This window comes from Salminus brasiliensis, chromosome 15, assembly GCF_030463535.1.
Source record: "Salminus brasiliensis chromosome 15, fSalBra1.hap2, whole genome shotgun sequence".
Taxonomy (NCBI): Eukaryota; Metazoa; Chordata; class Actinopteri; order Characiformes; family Bryconidae; genus Salminus; species Salminus brasiliensis.
Window position 1 is genome coordinate 29,562,419 of NC_132892.1, and position 15,523 is coordinate 29,577,941.

At 40.4% G+C, this 15,523-nt stretch overlaps 1 protein-coding gene across 2 annotated transcripts; it reads right to left on the reverse strand.

Annotated features, from left to right (window-relative positions):
* Positions 1–65: 65 nt before the first annotated feature.
* On the reverse strand, positions 66–14,391 carry ifngr1 (interferon gamma receptor 1). Of its 2 annotated transcripts, none has more exons than XM_072657585.1 (7): positions 14,020–14,391; positions 7,236–7,359; positions 6,329–6,495; positions 4,191–4,381; positions 3,153–3,300; positions 1,856–1,995; positions 66–1,533 (listed from the first exon to the last, which is right to left on the reverse strand). In XM_072657585.1, the coding sequence occupies exons 1-7, from the start codon at positions 14,084–14,086 to the stop codon at positions 1,210–1,212; spliced, it is 1,161 nt and encodes a 386-aa protein (XP_072513686.1). In that variant the 5' UTR covers positions 14,087–14,391; the 3' UTR covers positions 66–1,209. The 2 variants fall into 2 exon arrangements, with proteins under 2 accessions (XP_072513686.1, XP_072513685.1); XM_072657584.1 differs by having other exon boundaries at positions 3,153–3,306.
* Between the last annotated feature and the right edge of the window lie 1,132 nt (positions 14,392–15,523).

Below are 15,523 nucleotides of genomic sequence, written 5' to 3' on the forward strand. Positions count from 1 at the left end.
GGGAAAAGTGGAGTAGGGATTAAATGATTTTATATATCAAATCCAAACAGCACCTCACAGAGCAAAACACTTACAAAATTTTTAATTATGTACCATCACCATATCTGAGCATTTTTTTGTTTGTTTTTTCCTCACAGTAGTCTAATCTCATTCATCCAAAAACTGTTTGAAGACTTGATCGTGGGTCGTTGGTCGTGGGCTTGATCCTTATTTTTCCCCCAAAGTCTTGCCTTGAAATGGCTGCTTGCACAAGTCCCACCCACAAACACAGTGCCCACTGGTTGGTCCTGGAGTAGTAGCTGGAACAGAGTGTGGAGGTGGCTGGAGTGGCCTAAAACCATCCACAGATCTTCTCCCAGTTTGTGAGGCTCTGTTCATCTCTCTTCAAATCATTTTTGATCAGAAGTCCAACACTTTGGCTCCAAAGTAGGAAAAATATTGGGACAGACATCTTAATCATTAAGTTCAGGTGTATAAAATCCAGCCCCTAGCCATACAGTCTGCCTTTACACAAATTAGTGAAAGAATGGGTGTTTCTAAAGAGCTAAAAAGGGGGACCAACTCATATTAATATACCCACTATACCCAAGTTAATGCCTATGGGTTTAAATTGGGTTTTCTCAAAAGCTCCTGTAGGTGTCCATATACTTTTGTTCATATCGCCTTGCTTTTCCTAGTATCTGAACTCTTGACCTGAGCACCTGTGACTATTGTTCTACAGCCTGTGGTCAGCTGACTGAAGGACTGGGTTGTAAATAGTGAGCACCCTATTGCTCGACTTTCCAGACACTAATGCAAAGACCTCATAATGTAAATAACATGGCTTGAACCCATATTTTATTTTTTACATTATTTAAATCCATCTTCACCATATAGTGAAATAGTTTATCCTGTGGATGGTTTGGAACCATTCACACACCTCAACCAATCAGAGCTGCAACAATTGGTTTGTATAGTCTATTGTTTCTATGTGGTGCACAGCTAAGAGTTCATATGACACATGCAGTCATTGTGAAACTGCAGTACACAGCCTGAAGTGAAAAGAAAGGACCAGCCTCACAGACTGAACCTGAATGATGGGTGATTGTGTAATCATTCAAAAGAATTAGAGCATGATTATTTGACTACAGCTGAACAGAGTCTGAAGAAATGATAAGTTGCAGCCAAATAACCCATAAACTCAACTAGTGGGATTTCAAACAAGTCTTCTTATTTTGTATACGTGTTCACAGTGTCCCCCGACATAATTTCGACCCTCATTTCAGTTGGGGAGTGGGGGCTGTCGTAGCCCAGCGTTAAACTCCTGGATGATGTAACTCCATCTCCATCTTCTGAGGCTTCCTGGCCAGCTTTTTCTTCCTGCTCAGACTTCTCTCCGGGGCTATCTTCCTTACTGATGAGAGGGCAAGATGAACCCTGTGGTGTCTGTAGTACGATGGTGCTTTCTGAATCAGGGTTGAGGGAAACTGGGGCTAGTTCCACAGATACTCTCCTCGGCGTGTACACGAGAACACATTTTGGCAGGTCTGTTTTCTGTCAAACCAGAAATGTCTTTAAGTACACAATCAAATGTACAAACATGCCACCACACCTATATTACAACCTCTCATGGAGGCTATCCAGTAGAACCACTAAGCTAATGACCTTTGAACAGCGATTTCAAAGCTAATAACTGCTTATTCATACTGTGTGTTTACCTCCTTTTCCACCCAGACATAATGGACCTAGTTTAAAAATGTAAATTACATCTAATATTTAAAGCAAATGAACTCAATACAATACAGTGACTGGTAGCAGATGGATGATTCTCCTCTATTAACTATCAAAATAGTCAGTAGACTTCACAGAATATTACCAGGGTATCTGGGTATCCACGAAGACTCAACTCCTTGATTTTCTTGTTGAGTTTCTTTGCCAAAAACACCATGGCCAAAGACATAAGGAACATCACCAGCAAAACAACCAGTGGAATGAGGTATGCAGTGATTGGGACAGCTGTGGAAGATACAGAGAGAAGTAAATGGCACAATGCCTTTCAACAGTGTGGCTCAGGTCTCCAATCTAGACATTGAATCCAGTTTCCAGTCCTGGATTTTGTTCTCGTTGGCAGTTAAGGGAACGGTTACTGTAGTTGATTGGCCACGTAGTTTCACACCTACCAAGGATTTTATCTTAAGAGTGTACTGCCATTAACTGTTATCTACATTAATCTGTGCATTCATTTGATTTATTTGCGTTTGTTTCTTAAATTTAATAGAAAGGCCGTTTTGTGGTTCTTTAATTGAATAGAAAGGCCATTTTTTGGTTGTCACTACCATCTATATTAGCGACGATATTTTCTGAAGATTTGTTCAGTAGCCAGTTATTTAAACGCTACCAAGTATTAACAAAATGGGCTGGAAAACAATACACCATGATGATTGATGAAACTGGACATTTAAAAGACCTCAAAACAATATGAAAATCAATGTGGTAAAACTACGTTACTGTGTCCCGTAATAGCAGAGAATAAAATTTTCTCCATGAAAATCACCAACTAATCACGGGCAATTTATTTCGAAGGTTTATATTAAACATTTTTCAAACTCAGGAACAGAGGTTGGAAAATGATTATGTGAAAATGAATCACTATATTATTAATCCATTAAAACACAAATGCCAGTATATAGACCCATACTTAAATTTCTCACCCTCCAACAACATAGGATACACATTATTTTCATCAGGTACTGAATCATTTCTAGAAGTTACCAAATCATTTCTAATAGATACTGAATCATTTACAGCAGATACACAATTATAACATACTGAATCTATTGATGCCGGCATAATAGATCCTAAATAATGTATAGTAGTTACTGAATCACTTATAATAGATCCTGAATCATTTATGGAAGATGAAAAATTTATAGTAGTTACTATAAAAATAACTGGCAGCAGTAACTGAACTGTTCATAACAGATCCTGTAACATTCATAGAAGTTACCAAATCCCTACTAGGAGATGCTGAGTCATTTCTTGTAGATACTGAATCATTTACAGCAGAATTGGGAATTTTAGTTTTCCATGATAGTAGCGGCCCTTTGAAGCTAGCTAGCACTGTGTCTGCTAATGTGAGCAAGGCTGTTGTTGATATACTTGCGTGAACTTACTGGGCTTCAGGCTGCCACGGTAACAGAGAGGATCTGTTTTCTGAATATAGGTTTGCCTGATAAATCCAATGACGGTGATGCAGTACTCCTCCTGTTCTTCTGGGAATGGCACGGCAGACTCACATGTTTCCAGAGTGCACTGAAGCGACTGCACCTAAAACAGAGTCCGATACTAGTGTAAGGCTCACATGACAGTTTTCTATATTCTAGTTTTCTGCTGCTGGTGCAGCACAAAGCTGCTGTTTGTGTTATAATCAACTCTTAGAAGCAGATACAGACTTTATCATACACTTTAGCCTGCATTATACTGCATTTAGTAAACATTATAGACCCACATACGGCAAAGGACCACTCACCGAACCTGTCTGGCTTCAGTTCAGGTTTAGCTTTGGTGTGTGGCCTGTTTTTACTGCTCAAGTGTAAAAATCTGAGCCTCTATGACAAGGGACCTAACTGTGATGGCTAGATGACTGGCTTAGAATATCTCCAAAACACCAGGCAGGTCTGGTGAGGTGTTCCTGGACAACCACTAAACAGGTGACAGGGTCATGGCTAAGTCTTACTGATGTGATCCATGGAGACCCCACCTCCCAACTTACAGGACTTACAGTATCTGCTGCTATCGTCTTGGTGCCAGATACAACAGAGGTCTTGTGGAGTCCATGCCTCGAATAAATTTGTTCAGATGATAATCGTTGCCAAGTAAAATAAAATAATAATTTATAAACACAAAAGATTTTTGCCATGGCTCCTTTGTATGCTTAAAGTTAAACTATTTACATTTTCTTTAAATTTCTTCAAGGGAATGTTAGTTTTCCAGGATAGGAAGTTTCTGTCTTGGGTTTGTAAAAAATTGCTTTGATTTCGGCATGCCTGCGTCATCTGGCATGGTGTCTGCTAATGTGAGGAAAGCTGTACTAATATTTTGAGATGCGCTTATAATTTATGCAAATATTAAATTCAACAATCAACCTTGTGAGTTTTTAATAATCAAAAAACAACCAAATGGTTGTTGTTCACATGCTTGTGTGCACTTACCGGACATGTTTTTTCCATGGTGTTTGAGAGGTTCCCCAATGTGCTACTGATGAAGTAACACAGCTTGTTGTCTTTCTCAGAGAGATTTCGTAGAGCCACTGTGTGTCTGTACAGATGTAAAGGGTTTCTGAACGTAACGATCAGCTGACGATCTCCGGGTCTCAGCTTAATTTCAGGGAACGTAAGATTACCTGTGAACAGAAAAGAGAGTCCTATTAAAGGTCACAAACATTTCTACAGACCTAACTGCTGAATACAGCCCTTAAATCACAGGGCAGAACAAGATTTACCTGCCATGCTTAACAGATCCCATGGGCACCCCATAGACTTTTACGTTGTGTAAAGTGTCTAAAATGGCCTTTTTGCTCTGTTAGCAGGAAGCTAATCTGTTCTGACAACTTCTGGCTCCAGTCTGATCAGCTACAGTTTTAAAAACAATGGCGGCTGCAGCACCAAATAGCTTTTTAGAAGTCCCAAAAAGTATGAAAGTATGAAAGAACCTGAAATTAGCTCTGAACTAATAGGTGGTTTTTGCACCGGGCAAACTTTCAAAGGCACCTGAGGAGAAAACACACAGACGCCATTGTAGACAATGGAGCACCAGAAACGGCAAACCCAGCATAACTGTTGTATCTTCATGTTTGAGGATGGTCCATTCCCAGTATAGACATGGAGCATGCGCCGTAGAACCGGCCCATCTACAGTGCTCGATGTTCATACCTCATGCACCACCGACTCTGTGTTTTGAGTTGTTAAAATACGAAGCTGGAAGCTGCTCTATCCCACACAGCACAACCAAGGAACAAAGAAAACAGGCCCCAGTGTTTATATGGAAAGGAATTTTGGGATTGCGTAGATAACTGGGTGAAGGTGAAGTTACAAGGACCTCCCATTTTCTCCAGAGATCACATTATACAATTGTTATTTGCATACAATGATTTAAAATTAAATTATGTGAAGTTTAATGACACATTGATTGACTTAAAAAAACAGACTGTAAACACCCACTGATCAAACACAGTCAACTGTAGTTGTTGGTTTGTGTGTTTGTGCTCTTTGGGCTTGACTGTGAATAAGGAATATTTATAAGGCCATATCTAATGACTCTATTCGGTCTAATTTGTTCAACCCTCTGGAGTCTACCAACACGCCTGTGCGCCAAATTCAATGTTTCTTGATGTTTCTATTAATATATGTGCAATAATTCAGTATAGAAATGCAGTCTAGTCTGTAGACTCCATCCTTTCCATTGTAAGCCATTGCCAAATTGTACGTAATTTACATTCGTAGTTACAGGGCTGTGAAGACGAGTCGTCATACTTGTCTTTGCCTCTTGCTGTGTCTAACTGGTGGATTTGTGTGTCCGTCATCTGCCTTTTATCTGTAATTGGTGAATTTGTTCGTCTGTCTATGGCTTTGTATGAAACTAACCTACGGACACTCAAAAACTCATCTTCTTTCTCTCTTATATATTTTTTTTTATTTAGACATTTCACTGCCTTGTAAAGCAGAGACTCTGGTAAACCCGTTGCAAGCACCAAAACAACCTGTCCACACGAGCAAAGCAATGTTTTCACCAGAAAACAGTCACAGGTATCTCGTCACACGCTGCTCTCGGTCACATGGAGTCACATTACAGAGAGAGCTGAGACTGTTCTGAACTGTTTGATATAAAACATATCTAATCTACAAGTGTCTTTAAAGGTGAATTTAAGAAGTTGTACAGACCCTCCTAAGACCTCAAAGGGTTAAACCGACAGTGTGGCACTTAACCTGTAACTTGCGTTTACAGTTTTGTCACAATAGGAATTATAAGTGCTCAACTTTAACTTTTTTTGAGGGGAAATCAATCGATTAGATTAATTGACAAAACAATTGATTGGAAATCAGTCGTTAGTGGCAGCCTCGCCTTTTTTTTCTCGGTTTTGCAGGGAGAGCGTTTTGCCTAAGCTGCTATTTTCTGTTCAGCGTTACCGGAGGCCCCGCACCATGCTTTACAAACACTTATTTGACTCTTATCTGTCATAATGTTTAGGCCTCCAAAGCTTCATTCAGAATATGTCCATTAAACACAGAATTTAATGTTGACAAGAAAGACAAAAAGCAACCGTGTTAAAGATGTAAAACTTTGAACTCACATATGACGTTTGTCATCAAAAGAGAATTAAAAGAGAACGATGGTGAAACTGCATATTCGCCATCCGTGGTCTTCACTTTCACTGTGTAGCTCCTGTACCCTGGCTCCTGCAGATACTTTGATATGTTGTACTGAGTTTCCCACGTAGTAATCGGTTCATGGTAAGAACTGCATACAACAGAGAAACGCAGAGTCTCCATCAGAGCAGTCTTGACTTCACAATTATTAAAATTTTTATATTTATACAATTATTATATTATAATAATGTTGTCCACTTTGCACATTGGGAATACATTCAGTACTTTCAATATATCAATATTTCAATTTATTTCATTTACAGTCTAAACTCCTAACACTACATTCAATACACTATATGGACAAAAGTATTGGGAGGTAGGGAGTAAAGTTTTGTTGTGACGTAACCGTTGATTACATTCAGCAGTTTAAGAGTGTTAGTAAGGTCGGGATGTTGGATGATCACCACCCCACCTCATCCCCAACTCCCCAGCTCAGCCCAAAAGTACTGGATGGAGCTCCACCATGATTCCAGAGTTCCACTGCTCCACAGCTCAATGCTGGGTGCTTTACACCCCACTAGCCCATGCCTGGTATTACGCAGCACAGTGCCAATGGGTTCATGTTTCTCTGCTCCAGAGAGTCCCATTCTATTGGCTGTACTTCTCTACATTAGAGATTAGACAGGCTGTGTGTGTGTGCATTTGAAGATCTGTGTCAGCAATGGATGCAACTTATAGCAGCTGAATACATTTAATAGAAGGGGTGTCGGTGTCCACAAACATTTGTCTTACAATTCTGAACGTGGACTAAATAAGGCTGCATTACTGTTGGATACCCTGTGAAGTCCATCAATTTTGAAAGTGCAGAGAATCAAAGAGATCGAAACTTACTTAGTGTCTGCTGTGAGCTGTAGATGGAACTCTTGAGAAGTCGAGTTCCTGAGAAGATGAGAAGACCTCCAGTCCACCACAACTCCATAAGTGTCACAGGTTACAGTCACATCGAATGAATGAACTGAAAGATGGAAAGGGTCAGAAAAAGAAAGACAGAGGAAAACAAATGACATGTCAGTCCTGGAGCCCATGCAGAGCACTACAGTATATGTACAGCTGCTGCAAAATACTGAGATGATGGTCTAAAGTCCTCATATTAATCTATTGTAATGAAGACATTTGGTCTTAGGATCAAAAGATGAATAAGACAGACTAGATCTTCAGCTTTTCTTTCCTGATATTAACATCCAGATGTGTTAAACAACTTAGACCATGGCTCCTTTTGGTGGAAGACCATCTAATGTTAAGGTAAACATATATATATATATATATATATGTTGTCACCATCATTAGTTACACCATAAACAGAGGGTGTGATTTGATGTGGTGTTCCTGCTGGAACAGGCCCCTTTATTCGGACTGGGTGGCACAGCATTCTGCAGCGTCTATTAGGAAAAGGCACATCTTTTATTTGATTGTTGTAATTTTATGCCATTATATTACAAATTATATTAGAAACAATCAAAAAACACCCTTTAAATAATTCACAGAACGATTTTACACCAAAACGTAAAACTTATTATTTATTTATTTGTTTGTCAAATTATTCATATCTCCCCTAGCGCTAGCAATGCTCCCATGCTCCCAGTTCATTCAGACAACTGAATGAACTGCTGCAGTCTATCAAAAGAAGGACTTTGAGGGATATATGAAGTTATAACAAAGGTCTATAACAAAGGGCGAGAGAGAGAGACAGAGACAGAGGAGGGTATTTACAGTTAAGCATGAATAGCGTTTAGACCAGTTTCTCCACTTCTGAAGCAGCACACCCCATAATATCACTGTCAGTCACATCCTTTTCGGTGATCCGTGGCCAGTCATGTTATGAGTGCACACACTTAAGATCACCTTACCTTCCGCAAGGCAAAATTTCAAATGACCAGTTTTTAGAAACACTGATCCGGGACCTACAACCACTGGTCATTTTTATCAGAAACACCATATACAAACCATATACACTTTGTGGACAAAAGTATTGGGACACCCTCTCATTCATTATTTTATTTTCTTCCAAAATTAAGGGTATTAAAGAGTTACTGTCTCTACTGACCAAGAATGCTTTCTACTAGATTTTGGAGGAACATTGCTGTGAGGATTTGATCACATTCAGTGACAAGAGCAACAGTGGGGTCAGGATGTTGTCACCTGGTATTAGGCATGGTGCCAACAGGTTCATAAGTTTATCTGCTCCCACGAGTCCTATTCTATTGGCAGTAGTTCTCTAGAGGGTCTAGATAATATATTTTTGTGCATTTGCACATCTGTGTCAGCAATGCAGGTCTGGGCCAGTGAGGGTAAGTGTACACCAGCAAAGTGGAGCTACAAGAGAGGGGTTTCCAATAAAGTGTCCAGTGAGTGTAACTAACTAACTGTACACCAGCAAGGAGAAGCTACAAGAGAGGGGTTTCCAATAAAGCGGCCAGTGAAGGAACTAACTGTACACCATCAGTCAGTTCTCTTAAGCATGGCTAGTCAACACTCTTAACACTGAAGGTACCTAAAAGACTATTTCGGAGTGACACCATTAAAGGAACCACTCTTGGTTCTACTGAACATACTGAAAGGTTCTTCACAGAATCAATAGTGAACGCAGCAAAACTGACACCACAAAAGGAACCACTTTTGGTTCCAGAACCTTTCAGTTCAACTGAACCTACTAAAAAAGGTTTTCCACAGAATCAAAAGTGAAAGAACCTGGAGTGGTGCTATTAAAGAACCAATTTTGGTTCCAGAAAGGAAAGATGGAAAGATTCTTTACAGAATCAAAAGTGAAAGTACCAAGAAGACTCCATTGAAGAAACATCATTAAATGAACCACTTCTGGTTCTATACCCTTTCAGTTCTACTGAACTTCTACTGAACTAATGAACTTTCATAGAGTCCCTCCAAAGAAGTATTTTTAGTACCGTCACTTTTGAAGGTTCCCAAAAGATGTCACTAGAGTGGTACCATACAAGAACCTCTTTTAGTTCCAGAACCTTTCAGTTCTACTGAACCTACTGAACAGTTCTTTATAAAATCAAGTCATGGTACCAAAACACTTTATTGGAGTGACACCAAAAATGAACCACTTTTTGTTCTAGATACTTTAAGTTCTACGGAACTTCCGAACTTTTATGCCGTCACTTCAATTAAGTCTTTTTAGTACCTACCTTCACTTTTGAAGACTTTTGAAATAACTGCACTGATACCATTCAAGAACCTCTTTTGGTTCCAGATCATTTCCGTTCTACTGAACCTACTGGGGCTCTTCTAAAGAATTTCTCAGAAGAAAAAAAATCATTTTTTAATTCTATTATTCATCCAGCTGTAAAAAATCCCAGGAGAAACCAATGACTAACTCCACCATGTTACTATTAGCTTCCCTGTTTTGCAAGTACAGTGGCAATTCACAGTGAGGATTAGGAAACTGCCTTCCAGCCTGACGCATTTTGTATGACATTTCTTCATCAGATAAGCTCTGAAGAAGAAATGCGTACGCCGGGGGGAGGAGCACTCTCTGGGTCCTCATTTACTGTGAAATTCAGGTATGTTATGTTTCATTTTGACACCATGTGTGAGCAGGAATGGAGGCCCAATTATAGCTGACAGTAAATGAATAGTCAAATTAGCGAGCAGGGCAGACGCTGTGTAGATCACAGAAGAACATAAGCTTCTAGGCCTAGCTGTGACCTTTCACCTTCTAATTACAAGCCTAATTCTGAGCCTAACTTTAAAATTAGGTACACCAAACCACGCAAAACCACACATATCTTAGCCTGAAGACTAAATAACTGCTCTCACCTGCCTGAAATGTCTCAACATGTGGCATAAATGTGGGCAGTATCTAGTTACAATCACATACAGTCAGATTTCACAGACTCTTTGATGGAAGTCTCATGACGTTTGTACTTGCTGTGACGTTCGTCGTCTAATCAAGAAGAAAGATCTGTCAGGAAATCCACAGTTCTACTTCAATACTGAATTGCTTATTGTTCCAAGAACTCATGAGCTGCTCACTTCTTAAGGTGTTCCTGGTTCCCTCTTGAGATAGAAATACCAGCACACAATGTGAAATGTGTACACAGTGGAACCAGTTGTTAGGTATGTGCGTAGGCGCTGAAACCTTACTGCAAAAAATCACATCCGTGTTCTTCTTCTTCTTCTTCTTCTTTTTTATAGCACCTGCCCTGCCTGTTTTGTCAAGCTCCCAATTCATTTCCTACTTCAGGCACACATTTATACACTATTTTGACAAAAGTATTGGGACACCTGCTTGTTCACTGTTTCACCTGAAATCAAGGGCATTAAAAAAGAGTGTTTCATGCTTTTGCTGGAGTAACTGTGTCACTTGACTTGCTACTAGACTTTGGTGGAGCATTGCTGTGAGGATTTGATTGCATTAAACAGCATTACCAACTCCATCCATCATTCCAGAGAACACAGTTAGTTCCACTGCTCCACAGCTCCATGCTGGGGGGCTTTATACCCCTCTCGCCCATAACTGGCATTGGATATGGGGCCAATTGGTTCATCTTAATCTACCCCAGAGAGTCTTATTCTATTTGCCATGCTTCTCTACAGGGACTAGACAAGATGCTTGTTTGTGTGTGTGTGTGTGTGCATTTGCACATCTGTATCAGCAATGGGTGTAACTTAAAGTTGCTCATTAGAATGGGTGTCCATAAACATTAGGGCAGCCTCTGTAGCTAATCAACACATACAATACAATATTTTCAGCTAAAGCGAATGCACGGTTACTCTGATATTAATAGAATAAGCAATCAAAAGTCAAAACCATCAGTGTTAGGCATAGTACAGAGTCCCCTTTTGGGAGAAATCACAGCTTGAAAACACCTTTTGTAGCAGGTGAAAGAGTGGGGTTTTCCACACTCTTCTTTGCTGAAGGCCTCGAAATCTGAGATGTTCTGAGGTCGTCTTCCTGCAAAGCTGGTTTAAGGTCTACACACTATTTAAGATTTATACCTATGATCGTTAGGTCAGGGGACTGTGAGGGCCATTCTCAAGGTCTCTTCAAGAGATAAATCAGAAAGGAGATCTCCTTAACAACAGTTTCACTGAGACAACCAGATATGAGATCAGACAGAAAGACAAAGGAGACTTTAGCAGAAGTCCCCTGCTGCTGAAATGCTGCTGTTTCCTGACAAAAAAAGGCCTGAGTAATCAGTAAGACATGTGCCTCGTCCTGAGATTCAGTACAGATCTCACAAAGTCTCACACTGTGCTCAATATGAACTCGAACAACTCTCACTGGGAGCCCAGATAACCAAACTGAAGCTCTTTTATTTTGGACAGATTATGTGAAGAACCAGTTCACTAGTAAAAAACAACTCAGAACAGTTGAAGATAAAAGATGATGGAGGAACAAGATGCAAGGATATAAACAGAGGAATTATGAGTAATATTTGAAAAGACCTGAATATACAAATATAGCACAGGATATTCTGAAGAAACACCACTTATATGATTTGTTTATTATGTAAAATAATGTTTGATTAAGAAATAAAAGGTAAAACTGATCGGACAGCTGTTTGTGATAACTGAACTGGACTGAAGATCTAGTCCTTAACCCCTTACTGCAGCAATGCTAGGCCTATTACTCTGTACCTACAGGGACTTCTGTACAAACTGGTGGAGCAATTCTTTCGTAATAGAAGTTTGTAATAACACTTTAGGCCTGCCGGCGGATCATAGGCTGTTTGAGAGGTTAACTACTGAATAATTCTGCAGCTTTTTCATGATTTTATGGAGTTCTGCAAGAGATCACATCTACTGCTCTTTCTCCTAAGCAATCAAAGATCAACATTTGAGGAATCAGCATCTACCAATGCTATACTAACAAAAATAACTGGCTGCAACACAACTCCAAAGCATGACAGATCCGCCCCCACGTCACAGTTGGCAAGGTTTCTTTTTTTTTTTTCAATAAATGTAGTTTGTTTTTCCAAACTTTCAAACGTATCTTTGCTGATTGTCATATGAAGTCAAACTATGAGTATTTTGCCACAATCAGTCCACAGGACGTGTTTCCAAAACTTGTCTGACTCCTGACCTGGACGCATACTTCAACCGCTGAGTTTTCTCAATAAAGTCTTCTATAAAGATCATGCTTGTGCAAACCATGCTGCACAGTGGAATAGTGCACCACCTAGGCCTGTCACAAACAAAATTTATTTGGACGATAAATTGTCCCAGAAATAATTGTGATAAACAATATTATTATTGTCATTTTAAGAGCACTTTACTTTTAATTATTAAAAATGTTAAAGTACCTTAGATAAGGCATACCAGCTCATTCACAAATACCCCTCAGCTAAATCTTCATTCAGGTTCTTGACAGTCATATAGAGGTTCTGATTTGCTCTTACCAGCATAGAAGCAGATCTCTCCATGAACTGTACTGGTCTTTCACATCTCATCCTGACCTCCACAGTTCTCTGGAACTACCATTTTCATCAGTCACAGCAAGATGAAGACCCTTGGCTATTGTCTTATAGCCTTCACCTGACTTATGATCTTGGTTTTGAAGGTTTTTGATGATCAATCAGCTGACAGATCCTATTTCTAAGTGCTGACATGTGGTGACCTGAGGCCTGATTTTAATAATCAAGGTCTGAGGCCTTGTCAAAAACACAAATAATCAGAGCACTTGTCACATTTTGGGTGATCAACCCTTGCACGGGCCCACGCTGAACCGAAAACACTGTGTTTTATGTTTGATTAGCTGTGAGCAGCTCTCTGGTTGTTCCTTATCTCACACACTCTCCCAATCATAAACTGCTTTTACAGTTTTTATATCGTTAATGTGTTACCATCATACACTTTGATCACTGTAAGGTGGGTTCCTGTGTACTTATGATAGTGACGTGGATGGATAAGTCATGACTCTGGGACCATTTTTTTTACCTAAAGGCTTACTTTTATGAAAGTATCAGTGAAATAATAACTTCTAGAACTGCTGTAGAACTTCTTAGAACATACAGGTGGTCGGTGTGGCGCAACAGATAACACCACTACCTGCCAGTGAGCTACCACACCATGCGGGAGACTGGGGTTCAATTCCTGGTCTTGGTTACTGTGCTGCGCTACACCAATAAGAGTCCTTGGGCAAGACTCCTCAAGAGTCGCTCTGGATAAGAGCGTCAGCTAAATGCCATACATGTAAATGTAAATACAGGTCTGGTTTCCCAGACAGGGATTAAGCCTAGTCCAAGACTAGACTCAACACCTGGCTGAGAAATCGGCCCACAGTGTAAATTAGCAGTACAGATATTAAACTATGGGAACCATTAAAAAATAGAAATTTTTGTCATGACTAAAATATGGACTAAACATATCAATTATGACTAAATAAAAGTGTAAATTAACCACAAATAACCCATTAAAATCGACCTTGAGTCCATTGATCTGAGCAGATGGAACTGCCCACACATCTGGAGGCAGAATTCAGAATTCAGCCAAGATCCTTCAAATCACAGCAAATTCAGACACCTGGGTGTTAAATGGGGGCGTTTGTTCCTCAGTTGGTGTTTTTCTTAAATAATAAGCCTAGAGCTGCCATAAACATGGTCTATGGCTGATTCTATGTCTGAAAAAGCAGTTTCGCCTTCAGAGTACTCACCAGCTGTAAGGTCCCTCAGGAGAACAGCAGCGAGCACGGGGAGGAAATCACGGAGCCTAGCCCGCATCGTCTGTCCCTCAGAATATCGACACCCTCAAAGAAATCGGGTAAGAAGTGGAGTTAAGCTCCTCACTGTGAACCAGCGGTTACTTAAACCCCACATTCCCGTTCTCAGAGCCGCAGCGCTGTGGTTCCCTATAGAACGCCCCCGCGAGCCGTTTCCTAGCGATTCATTCGAACGACCAGATGACGCGAGCGCTTCCTTCTGCGTTCCGAGTAAACAGGCTCGCGCAACTCCATGGCTGTAATAGAACGGAATTCAGCAGAATTCAGAACGTTTGTGGATTCTGTGAACGGGCACGCGCTCCTAACGGTTCCGAGAGAGTTCTGGAACGTTTTTGAACTCATTTCAAACGAGCGAGACGTTTAAATAATAATAATAATAAAAAAAAAACTACACGCGCTCTGTCTACCTGAGCGCACGTGCCCAGGAGAAATTCTCAGGTACGTCGGCGCCCCCTGCTGAGGCAATGACAGAGGGCGGAATTACACGCGGATTTCCTTGTAAACATTTACTCACTCACTCATTCACCCTCACTCTATTCACTTACTGTGTCACTCACTCATTCACCCTCACTCTATTCACTTACTGTGTCACTCACTCATTCACCCTCACTCTATTCACTTACTGTGTCACTCACTCATTCACCCTCACTCACTTCATTCACTTACTGTCACTCACTCATTCACCCTCACTCTATTCACTTACTGTGTCACTCACTCATTCACCCTCACTCTATTCACTTACTGTGTCACTCACTCATTCACCCTCACTCTATTCACTTACTGTGTCACTCACTCATTCACCCTCACTCACTTCATTCACTTACTGTCACTCACTCATTCACCCTCACTCTATTCACTTACTGTGTCACTCACTCATTCACCCTCACTCTATTCACTTACTGTGTCACTCACTCATTCACCCTCACTCACTTCATTCACTTACTGTCACTCACTCATTCACCCTCACTCTATTCACTTACTGTGTCACTCACTCATTCACCCTCACTCTATTCACTTACTGTCACTCACTCATTCACCCTCACTCACTTCATTCACTTACTGTGTCACTCACTCATTCACCCTCACTCACTTCATTCACTTACTGTCACTCACTCATTCACCCTCACTCTATTCACTTACTGTGTCACTCACTCATTCACCCTCACTCTATTCACTTACTGTCACTCACTCATTCACCCTCACTCACTTCATTCACTTACTGTGTCACTCACTCATTCACCCTCACTCTATTCACTTACTGTGTCACTCACTCATTCACCCTCACATCATTCACTTGCTGTGTCACTCACTTATTCATCCTCACTCACTTCATTCACTTACTGTGTCACTCACTCATTCACCCTCACTTCATTCACTTACTGTGTCACTCACTCATTCACCCTCACTCACTTCATTCACTTACTGTCACTCACTCATT

What these genes read in the sequence shown, in the direction of transcription:
- ifngr1 (XM_072657584.1), bottom strand. Translation starts at nt 14,086, where the DNA reads ATGCGGGCTAGGCTCCGTGATTTCCTCCCCGTGCTCGCTGCTGTTCTC. An exon ending in CAGCTCACAGCAGACACTAA is followed by an intron (nt 6,496 to 7,235) that starts GTAAGTTTCGAT and finishes TGTTGTATGCAG; the next exon opens with TTCTTACCATGAACCGATTA. An exon ending in TTTGATGACAAACGTCATAT is followed by an intron (nt 4,382 to 6,328) that starts GTGAGTTCAAAG and finishes TTCTGTTCACAG; the next exon opens with GTAATCTTACGTTCCCTGAA.